Raw genomic sequence first — 16,344 nt, forward strand, 5'->3', positions numbered from 1 at the left:
TGGCCTGGAAAATTTGGCATACAATTGGAATTATGTGTTCTGCGAAGGTTTGGAACATTCACCTGTGAAACCATCTGGATTTGTCCATAGTTTGGAGGAACCAGTGACCTTTAATGAAGGACACAACCCAGAGAAACCTGTTCAGACATGTTATGCTGGAGACTGTCAATCATCTGCTGTCTGTGGGTATCAGCTCTGCAAATCAGAATTGGTTTCCCAGTTGGAACAAGGAGAGGAACTGTGGAGAGAAGGATTAGGATTTCTCCAAGGGCAGAGTACAAGCAGAGAAAATGGCCATAGAAAAGAAGAAATGATAATTCACGCCAGATATCAACAATAAGGACAAATATACCATCCAGTCAAAGCAGCAGATTTCTAACATTGGAGAGGATCCCTTTGAAAGTAATGATCTGGGAGAAGGTTTCATTCACTCCGCTTTAACTGACATGAGAACAAACCCCTATCTGAACGAACAATTTCAAAAAGCTATTAATTACCAGTCGTTCTTTAGTGGACATAAGCAAATTCAGACTGGGCATGATCCACATGATTATCATCTATGTGGAAAAGCCTTCAGAAATATTTCTGTCCTTAGACAGTATGAGAACTTGCACTGGGGAGAAACTGAAACCATATTTCTGCCATCTATGTGGGAAATCCTTCAGTCAATGTGGTAACCTTAAGGAACATGAGCGGAGTCACACTGGGGAGAAAGCACATGTCTGCCATCAGTGTGGGAAAATCTTCACTGGTAGTTCTAAGCTCAGAGTACACGTGGGAACTCACAATGGGGAGAAACCGTATGTCTGCATTTTTTTGTGGGAAAGACTTCACTGATAGAGTGATCCTCAGATAACATGAGACAATTAACACTGGGGAGAAAACATGTCTGCCATCTATGTGGGAAAACTTTTAGACATAATTCTGCCATTAGCAACATCAGGGAACTCATTAAATACGTTGTGCATATCAAAGAGTTTTCAGACACAGCTATTACCTTTAAAAAATTAAAAAAAACACATAGGATTGTAAATCTCTGTCAATGTAACCAATGTGTAAATGCCTTTCTTTACAATCGATCCTTAAATAACATGACTGCACTATCCTGGGAGGAGCTCTATGTCTGTTTTCAGCTGGGCTCCAGCCTTGGTGTATACAAGCATAGCTCAGAGTAGGAATAACTCCTAAGCCAGAAAACTGGATAGAAGAGACATTATCAGTAGTAGGAAACCCTAGGAGAACAGGAGATAATTACTGATGGAATAGTTATTCAATGAAGAAATGTGTGAAATCTTTTATTTACAGGGCAATGTGTGGGAGATACGTGAAGTTTCACATTCTATAAAATATTCTCTGTATATATGTAAAATAAAGAAAAATATTTGGTGGCTTTGAATTTATTCATCTATGTTTCATTTCTCATACTGAGGAAATGTCAATCCTAAAATCAAATAAAAAATTGTTCAGCTGGAGTACACATCAGGACTATCAGACTTGGAAAAACATCTAACAAGAATGTTAGAACCCAACGCAATTCAACCATGAATTCAGGGTTTCGCTGACTAAAATATCAATGAAAAATAAATTGAAATGTAGGGTTGTGACGTGATCTGGGAGGGCTGAATGCAGAATTTTCTAATGAGTTGTAGGCAAGGAAGTCAAAGTTTTTCTCAATGTACTTGCAAATATTTATGAAGTAAACGCTGTGGCTGAAAATTCTAAAAAAAAAAAAAAAAGAGGTTAAAACACTTGTAAGGGTTGTCAAGGAGTATGTGGTGCTGTGAGGACACAACCACAGCTTGGTCTTACGAGAGGAATGCAGGTTGTAAAGCCCTATGCACCATGGGCCTGGTTTTGAAAAATGTGTGTGTGTGTGTGCACGTGTGTACCATGTGTAGCTGCGTGTGATTGTGTGCGAGTGGGTGTGAGGGAGGGGTGAGCTCAAGGGAGGCTTTAATAAACGAAATGTTAACCTGTGAATCTAGGGGTTTGGGATCCATCAAGGATGCGGAATAAGGGACATTAGAAACAGCGAACCGGACATTTACCGACACTTTGGCCCTATCTGGCGCTCAGTGACAATATCAGTGCCAATATTCTACAGAAAATGTGATGGCCACACAGGATTTATCCGGGGGATAGGAACGGCTCTACATCTATAACTCTCCAAGGGAATTCGTTATATGTAGCAGTTTAGACAAAAGCTCTGCTGCTTTTCAAATCGTGTCCAAATGGCACTTTCTGGAATCCAGTAGCTATTTCTCTTAAAAACCCTAAAACCCAGATAGGGCGGTACCTAAGCACAGAGGGCAGATCTGGATGACAGGACCTCGGGTGATCGGCGTAAATAGGAGAAAAGGAGCGTTCATCTCACTTGTTCACCAGCAGATTCAAGAAACTAACAAAAAATACACAAAAATTTAAAAATTTCCATCTTTCCCAAAGCACTTCGGTAAAGTGCCTGCAACAAAAACCAATAGCTTTTCACAACAACAAAAATAGTTGCTCTCTATTCTAACCCTGGTATTTCCGTTTTGCCTCCATAATCTCTAAATCATATACTATTCTGTCTTGATTGATCCATTTTGGGACTTATTTGCTAACATCCTGCTGGGGCAGATGTGGGTTTTAGTTCTGATATGAATTATCCCTTCACCTGTCCCCTTTTTTTAGTTATACCACATTATTTGTAAAATCCATATTCCATTATTTTCAATATTATGTGGATGTTAATATTGTTTGCTCCTGAACCAAGGTATGTGGTGCTTAAATTTACTTTCTTGAGCAAAACAAAAAGTAATCCAGTGATAGCATTTCTGTAGTCCAGGAAACTCCAGCTGGACATGCAAATGGGGAAAACACATCATTCCGAGTAATGTCAAAAACTATAAAATTCACTGGAACGAATTTTACACAAATGCTGTGGAGCTACAGAAAGGCCACGAAAGAGGACAAAAAACATTGGAAAGACGTGTCACCGTGTTGGGAAGGAAAAACTACTACCACCACTTTGGCACAGATGTCAAAACTCTCCGAAGGCAGATGTGCCCCGGTAGGCGCGGCACGGAGCTTTCTGAACCTGGATGCAATGATCCGCGTGTGCACGTGAAAGGGTGAATGTTTGAGAAAAGCCAAGGAAATTATGAACAAAGGAGCATAAGGAGCCGCTGACCTCCGCGGAGGTGAAGCCATCCCCAGCGTTGCAGGGGTCACCCCAACACAGCCGCCACCCAGGACCCGACAGCAGGAACACGTCCCTGAATTCGCAGGATTTCTGTTCAGAGGAAAAAATCACGCGTTCAAGCCAGTGCTGCCAAGGCCTTCCACTCTCGCCACAGACTACTAAAGAATTCCAGAAAGAGTAAATGCCTAAATGTACAAGGACGGGCTCCTGATTAGACGGTGCATGTCCCTGTATACCGGACGGTTCTTTTGAAATGAAAGAGAACCCGTTCTTCCAGAAAACAGGCGATGGCAGGGGACGCCAGGGCTGCAGGAGGGCCCGGGAGGTCATGGCGATTTCCAGGCAGCTTCAGCAGGGAGGACGGGTCGGGGGCAAGGGGTGGCCCCTGCCACCAAGCTGGCTGCCCGCTCGAGGACCTGAAGATCAGCTCCTGAAGATGTGCCCATCAAGGAGTCGAAGGCATTGGCCTTTCCCGGGGACGTCCCTTGGTGACGAGGTTTTGGATGTCCGCCCGTGCAAAGGCAGACTCCTCAAGCCTTTGTCACTGTCGGGGACCAGCGGCCACATCCGTGGGGCAGCAGCTGTACCAGGGGACAAGGCCGGCCAGCCCCATTCCTGGGGCCCTGGGTTGGGGCCTCCTCCCCGTCCCCTGCATCCAAGGAGCTGCTGCTGCCTCGTGCAGACAACGGCCAGTGCTCATCCAGGTGCTGCACAGCCACCCAGGCGGCTCCCACGGCCACCTGCGAGGCCGTCTCCGAGACCCACGGAGAGAAGCTGTGCGCATCGGGTCTTCCCGTCGGGGAGTCACCGAGCATCCCATAAAGAACCGCAGCAGGGCCTGCTGGGGCCACCACGTAGGGGTTTATGCAGGAAAAATAAACAAATTAATTAAGCCTGGAAAAATTAAAAAGTGAAAGAGAAAACCCAGAGGCTCTGAAAAAGATACACTTCTTTGACTTTGCACAAAGAAAAAAAAAAGGTACAGCCAATGATGTTGTAAACAAGGTCAAAAGACCCAAGATTAGGAAACAGTCACAAAGTGTGTGATAAAGCGTTAACGGCGAACAGAAAAGTTTCTACGAATGGCCTAAGGAAGGCAAATGTGGACAAAGATCCCGGATGGAGAATTCACAGACAGATCCAATGTCAGATGCATTGTGGGAAGATTGCTCTGTCTTGGAAGGTTCTGGAAACAGAAAACCGAAGCCGTGATAAGATGAACTTGTCGCTCACAGTTTGGCGATGGGTTGGCATCGAGCCTGCACGCTGTCCGTGGAGTCACGGGAAAGGCTTGGAGGAAATATTCTTGGCTCCGTGCTCGGGGAAGTGATCGGAAAATACCCACTAAAATTTAGAATTCGAACGGCCCCTGGCCCCGCTGTGCCCCCGTGGGAACCGGCCCCGTGGTGACGAGAGCGCAGGGGACACAGAACCTGTACCTGCTCCTGCCGCCTTCTGGTAGATAACGAGCCAAAGTGGAGAGAAGGTGGGTCCATCGCAGGGAGATGGCTGAACCGATGGGACAGGGTGGCTATGGAAAACGGAGTAAATTCTATCCCGGCAGCCTGAGAGGGGTGGGACGCAGCCGGGTGGCCCCTTGGGAAGTCAAGTGTGGAGCCAGCACGTGCCCCGAGCCCCACTCCCGGCGGTGGACCCAGCAGGATGGACAGCAGGGCCTGGACGGAGACCCACGCTCGGTGTCCCCAGTGGTGCCTTCTCCACAGCCCATGCAGACACGACCCCTGTCCATCGGCAGACAGTGGGTGAACAGTGGGGTTCCTCTGCTCAGCGGAATCCGACTCAGCCTGAAGAGAATGAAGTTCAGATCCATGCAACGTGGACAGCCCTGAAGACGTCATGGTGAGTGGAACAAGGCAGACGAGAAAGGACGGAGAGCTGTGATTCCACTTTCTGGAAACAGCTGGAATATGCGAGTTCATGGAGGCGGAAAGTAGAGCACGGGGTGTCGGGGTGTCGTGGGAGGGAGAGAGGGGGAGTAAAGGGACAAAGGCATCGAATGACACACACAGCCCTGCAAAGACCCAGCCACCGAGGAGAGATGTCTCAAACGAGCACTACTGGGAAATACGGAAGAGGTGGACTGCAGACTGTAATTCATAGCCATGGTACAGTCGCTGAACGCTGCTGTGTACTGAGTCGTGTCCCTACAAAAGGCAGGTTCAGTGCCAACCCTGGTGCTGCGGGTGGAGCTGGTTTGTAAACAGTCTTCAGGACACGAGGTAAGTACGTCCAATCTGAGTAAGGGTCGGCCTAAATCAACGCAGCTGAGAGAAGGATGCAATAAGAAAAGGAACTTGGACACCGAGGGAGACACCTCCGTAAGTAGCTGGGAGAAGTCGCCAGGACCCAGAGGAGAGAAGAGAGGACGCTGCCCCGTGTGCATCATCACGGGACGGGAAAGCCAAGGAACCCCCGAGGCCAGAAGACACCAACCCCAGGAGGAAGCCTTCCAGTCTCTGAAACCGGGAGCCAACAAATCCCTGTTGGTAAGGCAGCCTGTAAGATGGAACTTGTTTTAGCAGCTGGGAAACTAAAACAAATGATAACTTTACTAACGAGTGTATATAAGCGAATGTCCTTGTCCTTGAGAAATGTACATGGAAACATCAGGTGTTCAAGGAGCATGGTGTGGGCAACCTGTTCTCACAAGATTAGAAGATAGATACAGATGACAGATACACATAGATGAGTGGATATACAGATATGATAGGGGGATGGATGGATGGATGGACAGGCAGACAGATGGATGGATGGATCGACGGATCGATGGACAGAGAGATAGACAGACAGATACTCAGAAGACAGATATAGATGATGGATGGATGATGGATGGATTGATGGATAGATGGATAGATAGAAAGATAGATACTCAGAAGACAGATACAGATGATGGATGGATCGATGGACAGACGAATGGATGGATGGATGGATGGATGGACAGATATAGACGGATGCATAGATAGATGCAGATGATGGATGGATGGGTGGATAGATAGGTGGATAGATGGATAGACATAGATGATGGATGGATAGGTGGATGGACAGATAGACAGATATTAGATCAATGATGGGGGATGGATGGATGGATGGCTGGATACATTGATGGATAGATGGATAGATACTCAGACAGACAGATATAGATGATGGATGGATGGATGGACAGATATAGACGGATGCATAGACAGATGTAGATGATGGATGGATGGGTGGGTAGACAGGTGGATAGATGGATAGACAGATGATGGACAGATGGATGGATGGATGAATGGATAGATATAGATGATGGATGGATAGATGGATGGACAGATAGATATTAGATCAATGGATGGACCTGTCAATCCATTGAAATGGATTGACAAATACGGCAAAATGTTAAAAGTTAGTGGATCTGGGCATCTGGATGGGGGTATGCTGGAGTGCTCTGGGTTTTGTATTATTTTTGCAACTGTCCTGAAAGTTTGAAGGGATGAGGGAGTGTCCGAGCCGGCTCCTATGGATGATCACTTTCAACTCTGGACAAAACGCAAACAGTGACTACCTGAAGGAGGAGAATGAGCAAAAAGGCAGATTCTTAAGGGAGTTGACACTTGGAGTTTCCCATTTTTCAGAGATTTTATCCTAAAGGCAGGCCCTAGTCAGCTTCTCACATAAAGCTTAAATCTCTGGTAGAAAACCCTTTTCCTTTGCTGGCTCCGAGAGCCAGAGAATAGAAGTTGCAGCAAACACAGCTGCCAGGAAGTTGTGAGGGGGGCAATCCCCAAAGAGTCAGCAATGGGGAGCCCCAGATTCTGTGCATAAACTCTGCTCAAATCTCACATGAGGTGGGGCAGATTCCAAATAGCCCAGAGAAGACAAAAGAACCAAGGAGGGTTGGAGCTGCTTTCCAAGGGACAGAGTTTGCACTGAGTCCAGTCAAGTGAATTGCCTGCTAAAGTAGAAACATCAAAACTCTTCGGAGGAATATAACAGAACCCAGCCTTGAGAACGTAACATTCATTGTCCAGGCACAATCCAAAATTACTTGACATGTGAGTAAACAGGAAAATGCAACTCGTTCTCAAGAGAAAAAGCAGTAAATAGAGGGTCACCCCAAGATGTCCCACATGTTGGAGAGAGCAGACAGTGATTCCAAAGCAACTCTTGGAGCTGTGCTAGATGGAAGCATACGCTCGTAACAGGACAGCCAGTCTCCATGAGAGCCACATGCAGGCTCAGATCTGCTGCCCTGAGCAGTTGGTGAGCGTCTACTTTACAGAGCTCAGTGATTCTCGGTGGTTAGCAACACAGGCCGCCTGGCTGTGGGTGACGAAGGGACAGAGCCAACGGTGGAGAGCTTTCCAAAATCAAAGACAGATGAATGTGCTCCGAGATTGACCAGGGTTTCCACAGTGCCCTCAACTTTTTAAAAGCTCTTGAGTAATGGGGTAGCATTTGTTATTCCCTATTTGAAACATCTCATAATTAAGAGGTCAAAAATCCCCATCATTTCTCTGCCCCAGGTGGCTGCACGACCCTAGCCAAGTTCACGCCTGTTCAGGACTCAGTTTCCCCACCTGGAAAATGGATCTGGGGTGCTAAGAGGGGCTCGCCCAGCACACGGCATCCAGAGATGTGGGGGTGGCTCCCCTCCCAGGGGACTCCAGCCCAGGGGAGGCAGCTAGAGGTGCCAGCCTGGGTTAGAGCCGGCTGTGCCCTCTCCCCCATAGGAGTTTTGGCGAAAGACCATTTGTCCAGGGGACTCTACACTCGCTCATTCATTCAACAAACACTTGAGGAGCACCTGCTGGGTGTGTGCCAAAGGACAGGCAGTAAACAGACAAGGCATGAGATGTATTTGTCTGGTGGTTGTGCTCTAATAGGGGGGTGAGAGGTAGTGGGGCTCTGTCCCCCTCCCTCATTCCTCACCACCACACCGGCCCCCTTTCCAGCCTCCATTGGACGTGACTGGCCCTGCCTCAGGGCCTTTGCACATGCAGGCCCCACCGCCAGCTCGCTCTCCCGCTCTCCCTGCCGCTCCCCGGCCACCTCCAGGTCTCGGTGCACGCAGACCCCAGCGTCAACAGAACCCCACGGGCTCTCCCGACCCCCTCACGGTAAACGTTTTGCCCTGTGTCTGCACGTGCAGCCTCCTCCTGCCCCAAGCCAGGCCTGTTCAGAACGTGCATCCAAACAAATCTGAGCAAATCTCAACAGCAGACGTGCTCGTGTGGTGCCAAGCAAATGCCAGCCTCGAGGCTGCAGAAGCTCAAACCACTGTCCCCCAGAGAAGCCAACCCCTGGTGCATTTTACTTCTCATGCTGTTTCCTGCTCTCCTATTTGCCTGCCCTGTTGGTCTATGAGCTGCCTGAGGGTGGAGACCTCTGTCTCCGGCTGCCCTTTGAATCCCCGGCGCCTACAACAGCGCACACAGTAGGTGCTCGATAAATGTTTGTGGGTGAATGAATGAATGAATGAATGACTATATAAACGAGTGGACACATCTTCGGGATTTTCTCAGTCCACTGCAGGGGCAACCACACAGCAAGACCCTTTCGAAGGATGCAACTAGAGCAAGTGGGCAAATGAACGGAGAGAGGGAAACCCGGTTTGTGGGGGATGGGAAGGAGGATTGGGGTCCCCCGGGGCACAAGTCAGAGGCTGGCTCAAGGATTTCGAGTAAACCAGATGCCCCCTGAGCCTCAGTTTCCCCACCTGCCACTTGAGCTAAGACTGCGTCCCCAGGCTTCCCAAGAGACAGGACGGGGCCTCCAGGGTGGGTCTCCCCAAGAAAATAAACCCACCTCTGGGACTTTGGGGTCCCCCAATCCCCTTCTCTGAGGAGCCAAGGGGCTAGCTCATGGCTCAGAGCAGCCAGGAAGGCCCAGGGGACCCTCAGGGTGCGGGGGCCAGGGGAGAACAGCAGGGACCCCCAACACCCTCCCAGGCCCTCCACGTACCCCACTCACCTGCCCCTGACGCTGAACCCACCAGCCTGAATGGTGAGCCCTAGAGCCCGGGCACCCCGGAGGCTTTTGTGACTCCGCCAGGTTCCAGCCAATCCCCGCCCGCCCGCCTGGCCAGCCCCTGGCGGGAGGGGGTTCTAGAAGGCAGCACCGGGGGTGGGGGCAGAAGCCGGGGCAGGGCCGGGGGTCCGGGTAGCCGGCACCTACCGTTCCTACATCCTCAGCAGGAAGTGAGCGCTCAGAACATGGAGGGGACCCCAAAATGTGCCCTTCCACCTGTCTGGGGAACCCCCTTGGTCTGTCACCACTTGGGCGGGGAGCTGCCCCCAGAACCTCAAATAATTCCAGGTTGGGAAACTGCTAGGAAGGTGCCAAAGAGGAGACACGATGGGGCAATCAGGGAGGCCTTCCTGAGGAGGTGACTTTGATGCCCAGAGCTGGAGGCCGAGGAGGCGGCAGCCGAAGGGGAACTAGGAGGGGCTGGTGTGACCGCAGGGGTCGGAGGGGAGGGCGGGGCAGCGGTGGGGCCTGAGGCCTCTGAGAAGAGTTGAGGAGCTGGGGTTCTGAAAAGAGGGCACTGGGGAGCCACGGAGGGCTTGGGGCAAGAGAGGAAGGGCCTGTCTTCTACCCTAAAAGGCCAAGCTCTTTCCAGGGTCCTCGGGCTCCCCGGCTGGCCCAGCCCCAGCCCTGGAGGGGGAGGCACAGCCGCTGTCCCCGGTCACCTCCCGGACTGGGCTGGGGCCCGGCTGAGTCACGCCGGCCGCACAGGGCTGACATAAACCTTGGCCTCGGCTCAGAGGGGCTGGGCAGGGGCCAAGTGGCCCAGCCCGGAGGTCTCCCCGGGGCAGGGACACTGGGGGCCCTCTTGGCCTGGGCTCCCAGCAGGCCAGTGGGGCCCCCAGGCCTCCCTTGGCAGTGACCCCGTCTTTCTCCACTCTCCTGGGTCTCCCAGCTGCCCCCTCCCCCACATCTCCATTCCCCACCCAGGAAAGCTGAAATTGGACAAGTCTTGTCTTTTTCTGTTTCAGCGTTGACCAGAGCAGATTCTGTCTGTACCCTCAGCAAAGCCCCAGGGTTCAGGGCCATAGGGGACCCCGAAGCACTGTGGGAGCCCCAGGAGGCTCTGGCCCTGTCTTGGGGGAGTCCTGGAAGGGCTTCTGAGGACATGAGCAGCCACTGCTTGAAGTGCCACTCAGTGGGATGGCCGGGGCAATGGCAGGTGGCAGGCAGCCATGCAAGGGCCCTGAGGCAGGGAGCAAAAGAAACCTGGAGCCTGGGTGGAGAGAGCAGTGCCAGAAGCAGACAGCAGCCGCCCCAAGCCGTGGAGGGTCAAGGATGTTTTCTCCTAAGGTTTCAAGGAGGGGTCAGAGCTGTGTTTTTGGAAAAACCCCTCAGCTGACCGCTCAGGCTGGCCTGCTTCCCCCATCTGACTGGGAGCTTCTGCTCGCAGGGGGCAATAAATGCCGGGAAGACGAGCAGGCCCCTCACAGAGACCTGGGTTTGGGACCCTGTTCCACCAACTGGGGATAAATCTTGCAACCTCTTTGGGCCTCCCCCTTCTCTGTGAATTGGGGGTACTGGCCCCACCCTGGGAGGCTGCCCAGGGGTGCAGTCGGCTTCTTGTTGTTAACTCCATCAGTTTGGTACCTGAGGGTCTTCTCACCAGGAGATGCTGCCCCTGACCCAAACACACCCATTGCGCAGTGTGGCAGGTAGAGGATAGACAGGACGAGGATGGAGCCGAGGTCCCAAGGCAGCAGGCTGGCCTCCGAGTGGAGACCGTTGCCCAACATGTGAGGTTTTGCCTCCAAAATGTGGCTATCAGTCTCTCGTGTGCGTGCAGGTTGTCTCCTGCCGCTGCCCCCGCCCTCAGAGAAGTCACAGCACCTCTTGAAGCGGGGAGGCCAGGAGCTCCAGGAAGAAGTGGGGGGCACACAGCGGCCCATCTCGGAGCCTCGGCTTCCTCATCTGTAGAACAGGCACAATTCAGCCAGCACCTCAGGTACACAGTCGGAGCTCAGCACGTGCACGCATCCCTCGGAAGTCCAAGTGAACCAGAAGCCCATTGCTGGGGTCACAGCGGCCTGGTGACGAGAAGTCTGGGGCTCAAACATCCCTGCACAGCCCCCTAAAAATGCTGTGTGGCCTCCCAGCACTTGCTGAGCCTCTCTGAACTGTAGTTTCCTCAAAGTGGGGAGACCAGGACCTTGGGCACGGGGGCTTCAGGGAGGTGTCGGGAATCCCTGGACTGAGCCCGTATCTGGGGAGGCCCCCAGTACAGGGCCACTTGGGGGGCTCCCACGGGAGCCACCTCCCTCCTGGTCCAGGGCCACCCAACTCCCCTCTCTGAGCCTCAGTTTCCCCCACCCGCCCAAGCAGAACAGAAGCTGCTACACACTGCTTCTAATCCTCCCCATTTATGATGCCGATTACAACTGACCTCCCATTTTACAGCCGATGGCTAAAAGGCTCGAGAACCTTCTGCCTCGGCCCGGGGCTGTCCCTTTCCCACCTCGAAGCGCCCCCTCCTCAAAAGACAAAGGCGCTCCTCCCCAGGGGCTTCCTGGTTCCCCACGCTGGCTGGCTCCCGACGCCCCCGCCCACCCTAGAGGGCGCTCTCTGCGCGCCAGATGCGCGCGCCCCGCCCCCCAGCTGTGGGGAGGAGGGGGTGGGGGGGGCACGGACAGGCCCCGCCCCGCGCGTCGGGGGAAGGAGGAGGCGGAGAGCCGAGCTGGCGTAAGAAGACTTTACTGAAAACAGAAAACCGGGCGAACCAAGGATTACGTACAGGAATGCGGCCTCGTAGCAAAACAACAACAAAAGATCCAGAACAAAAAGAGAGGGGGCGGGGAGGGGGAGATGATTGGGGGGGCGAGAGAGGGGAGAGGGTGTTTTTTTTTTTTCTTCTTCCCATTTCTTTAAAAAAAACCAACACAAAAAAAACCACACACGCACACAACCGACGTTTGTTCCCGAATAGAAACATAAATAGGGCAGAACCGGACACTCTTTTCTCTCTTCCAGAGGCAAAAAAAAAAAAAAAAGAAAAACAAGGAGAAGAAAAGGAATCGCGGAGCTCAGGCTGCACCCCCGCGGAGCCCCCTCCGCAGCGAGGCGGCCCAGGCGGCGGGGAGCGCGGGGGTGCGCAGCGCCAGGGCAGAGGGGTCATGCGCTCGCCCCCCGGAGGGCAGTGGGGGGCCAGCTTGTCGAATCCGGGGCGCCCTTTCCGAGTCCGGGGCGCCCCCCAAGGGAGGCTCCCGGGGCCGCGCCCTCTCCAAGTCCTGGACGTCCTCCGGGGGCCCGGGGCACCCGCGCCCCCCGCCCCCGAGCCCGCCCCTGCGGGTGGGGGGCCGCGCATGCGCCCCGCGCGCGGGCTCAGTACGCGGGCACCTGGTGCTGGGGCAGCAGCTGGCAGCCGCTGTTGACGTGGCTGAGGACCTTCTGCTTGAGCTGCGCCACCTGCTCGCGCAGGAGGCTGGCGGTGGAAGCCAGCTCCGTGTTCTGGCTCTTGAGCGTCTTCACCTTCTCCTCCAGGCGTGAGATGCGCTCCAGCTTGCGCTTGCGGCACTTGGAGGCGGCGATGCGGTTGCGCAGCCGCTTGCGCTCCGCCTTGATGCGCTCCTGCGTGTCCATGTCGATGGGGGACAGCGGCGGGCTCTCGCCGAAGCTCGGCACGTCGGGCACCGTCTGCGGCTCGTCCTTGAGCGCGGCCAGGCGCGGCGGCGGCGGCCCCAGCGCGCCCGGGGGTGGCGGCGGGAAGGGCACGGGCTCGGCGGCGAAGGCGACCGTCGCGGTGCCCCCCGCCGCCCCGGCACCGCCCGCGTAGCTGCTCAGGTTCGCGTAGACGGGCGCCTCCGGAGCGGGCGCGGCCGGGGCCAGCTCGCCGGGGGCCGCGGGGGGCGCGGCCGGCCCCGAGGGTCCCCCGGCGGCAGCGGCGGCGGCCACGGCCGCGGCTCCCGCGCCCAGCTGGTTCTGCTTGTGCAGGTCCTCCAGGGCCTTGACGAAGCCCTCGGCGAACTCCTGCTCCTCGCTGGCCGCCACCTTGGGGTAGAGGAACTGCGTGCTGGTCGGCGTGGTGGTCACCAGCCCGTTGGACTGGATGATGAGGCGCTCGAGCTCGGGCGAGGCGAGCTTGAGCAGCCCCAGGTCCGGCGAGGCGAGCAGGCCGTCGGGGGGCGCCGCGCCGGGGGTGCCGTCAGCGCGCAGGGGGGCCGGGGGCGGTGCAGCCGCGGGCTTCAGCGCCGCGGCCACCTGCTCGCTCAGCCCCAGCGTCAACGCGTCCTTCTTCATCATGGTGCTGCCGGCCGCCGTCGGGGGCGCCCCGGGGAACAGGCGGCCCGAGGACGTGAAGTTGCCGCCGCCGCTGGCGCCGCCGCCGCCGCCCAGGCCGCTCAGCGCCTCATCGCTGTAGAAGGGTGTTTCCATCCTCCGCCTCCCCCGTGCAGGCCCCGGGGGAGGGGAGTGGCCGCCGGGGGCGCGCGCCCCCCGTCCGCTCGGCCTCACCCGCCCCGGCCGCGCCGCAACGCCCTGCCTTCCGCTGGCGGCGGCGACTGCCGCCGCGCCGCCCACACGCCCTCTTATGGCCTCGGCCGGGCGCGATGAGCTCACCGCCCCCGCTCGCCATTGGGCGCGGGTGACGTCGCTCATTTGCATGGCGGGGCGGGGCCTGGCCGCCGCCGCCGTTGCCTCGGCGACGCGAGGTACACGGCACAACAGCGCGCGGCCTTGTGGGTTGACGTCATGGGGCCGGCCCGCGCCCCCCGGCCCGGGCGCCCCGCCCCGGGCGAGCTATTTAGAGCCGCGGCCCCGGGCACCGCCTCTCGCCGAGGCACGTTCCGGGTGGCGTGATGGGTCCAGCCACCCGGCGCCCGGGCCCCGCCCCGAGACCCCGCCCCGCGCGTGGGGCCCCTGCCGGGCGGGGGAGGCGGGGTATAGGTCCCCGACGATAAATAATTCCCTGGCGCCTCCCTCGGCGCGCGCTGGCGGGGGCTTGCCGGGGTTGGGGTACCGCTGGGCTTGCCCCGTAGGGACGAGGGAGGGGGACGGGGGCCGCCCCAAGTTGCCGGAAGCGCCTGGATCCTGGTAGTTTGTCCTGGGCGGGGCTTGGTGCTGACAGTCTGACTTCCTGCCTTTACGGTGGAGAAACTGAGGCCCGGCGAGGCGGGGAGGGCCCGAGCTCCTAGCCACCCGATGGAACCCGGGCGTCCAGGCCCTTAGGTAGCCACTTCTTCCAGGCGCTCACGGGCTAACCCTGAGTCCTCCGGCGCCTGCTGTGGGGTCCCCGGGCTTGGGTCCCCCTCTCTGGGGCCCGCCCCCGTTGCCTCACTGTCCCGGGCTGGTAATTGCTACCTGCTTTCAGGGTAGACTCTCAGGGCTTAAGGAGTAGCCATTCAGAGTGGATGGAGGGGTGGGGGAAGGATTGGGGGAAGGGAAAGGCTTGGGCTCCCCCTCAGGACTCCTCAGGGATTCTTGGGATCTGGGGTTTGGCTGCCACCCCTGCTCTCACCCCTCAGGGCTCCCTGCTGCCCTCGTGACAGAGCCCACTCCTCAGCCAGGCGGGGGGGGGCCTCACCTCCTCTCTGACCCCCACACATCCCCTCTCCCACCCAAGGCCTCCCAGCCCAAGGTCCGGCTCACTCTGGGCCTTTGTGCCCACTTGTCCTCTGGCCGGCACACTCTGGTGCAGGGGAGGCTGGAGGGCAGAGGGCAGGTGGCAGAGGGCTGGGGTGTTTTGCAACCAGACAGGTGTGGGCTGTGTCTGTGTGTCTGTTGGGGGAAGGGGGATTTGTGCCATGTGTGTCTGTGTGCCCGCGTGTGTCCTTGTGTCCGTCCATGGGCCTGTGTGCCCGTCTGCATGGGTGCCTGTGTGTGTGCTTCTGGGTGGGTGTCTGTCCTGTGTGGGTCCCCGTGTCTGATGGGGGTGTGCACCTCCCGGAGGTGGGAAGGTGTGGGCACGGAGCCCTGCCCTCAGGGCTCGGCCTGGACGGGTGGGGGCTGTGGGCAGAGCAGTCTGATCTCCACGGCCCCACCGCAGACAGGCCTTGGGAAACTGAGGCTGCGGCAGCCAGGGCGTGTGCCTTCGGTTCTCTGCCACTTCCTGGCTGTGTGACCTTGAGCCAGTGCCTCTGCGTCTCTGAGCCTCAGGTTCCTCCTCCTGACAATGGAGAGAATAGCCATGCCTCCATCAAGGAGCATAGTGATTTCTGTTGGAGGATTTGAAGAAATAGGAAGGGCTCAGTATAGGTTGGTTAGAGTTGTTTTGCTTTGGTATTTGGCCAAAGTTCCCTTGAACTTCCTGCAGTTCCCTCAGCCTGGAATGTCCTTCCTTTGTCTTCTGGCAAACTCCTGTTCATCCTTCAAAACCCACTTCACCTGTTCCTCAGCCAAAAAACCTTCCCTGACCATGTGCCCCCAGACTCCCAAAGACCCTTCTGGCTCACTCCTGACCCCAGAGGAGGAGTGGGGACCCTCTTGCCCACAGGCTGGGGGCAGCTGTGTCCTGTCCTGTCCCCCAGACTGGGGGCTCCTTGGGGGTGGTGCTGAGACCTCCCAGAACAAGGGGGAGCCTAAACCCCTGGGCCATGAAATAAACCAGGGAAAACTCATTCATTCGATCACGCTGATTGAGCACCTACTGTGAGCCAAGCTGGGGCCCCACGTGAACAAGACAAATGGGGGTGCTTGTGCTCGGGGGTCACAGCCTGAGCGGGGAGGCAGATGAGCCTGCTTGAGAACGGGGGAAGGGGGGGTCTTTAGAGTCTCGGGTAATCCGGGAAGGTCTCCAGGAGGTGATGCTGAAGGAAGGGTGAGCGGGAGGGAAAGCTAAGGGCAGAGTCCCCGGCGGCAGCGACAAGCAGGCCGCTGAAGGAGGGCATGAGGCAGGCAGTGGCGCAGGCGGAGGAGGTAGGTTTGCCCCCAGGGCGGCTCGGCACCATTTTATCCTCACAACGGGAGTCCCGGGACATTATCTCACTTCCCAGAGCGGGGTCCAGAGAGGGTGTGCGAGCTGTTCGGGGTCACACAGCCCAGGTGGAAGCGAACCCAGCGCCCTGGGCGCAGAGGCAGTTCCCCGGGAGTGGGGCTCTGGCCCCTTCTCCCCCACCCCCCATCCTGCAGTGCCAGGCGATTGTTTTTCTTGTTTAAAGCAACCTGCAACTTGGTTTAGTTTTTAGACTTTATTTGAAAACTCAGAAACA

General features: G+C 56.2%; 1 protein-coding gene across 1 annotated transcript; it reads right to left on the reverse strand.

The window, feature by feature from the left end:
• Positions 1-11,880: 11,880 nt before the first annotated feature.
• JUND (JunD proto-oncogene, AP-1 transcription factor subunit) lies at positions 11,881-13,718 on the reverse strand. Its single transcript, XM_037818002.1, has one exon. It carries the CDS (start codon positions 13,571-13,573, stop codon positions 12,524-12,526), a length of 1,050 nt encoding a protein of 349 aa, XP_037673930.1. The 5' UTR covers positions 13,574-13,718; the 3' UTR covers positions 11,881-12,523.
• Between the last annotated feature and the right edge of the window lie 2,626 nt (positions 13,719-16,344).

This window comes from Choloepus didactylus, chromosome 25 (assembly GCF_015220235.1).
Source record: "Choloepus didactylus isolate mChoDid1 chromosome 25, mChoDid1.pri, whole genome shotgun sequence".
NCBI lineage: Eukaryota > Metazoa > Chordata > Mammalia > Pilosa > Megalonychidae > Choloepus > Choloepus didactylus.

What these genes read in the sequence shown, in the direction of transcription:
- JUND (XM_037818002.1), bottom strand. Translation starts at nt 13,573, where the DNA reads ATGGAAACACCCTTCTACAGCGATGAGGCGCTGAGCGGCCTGGGCGGC.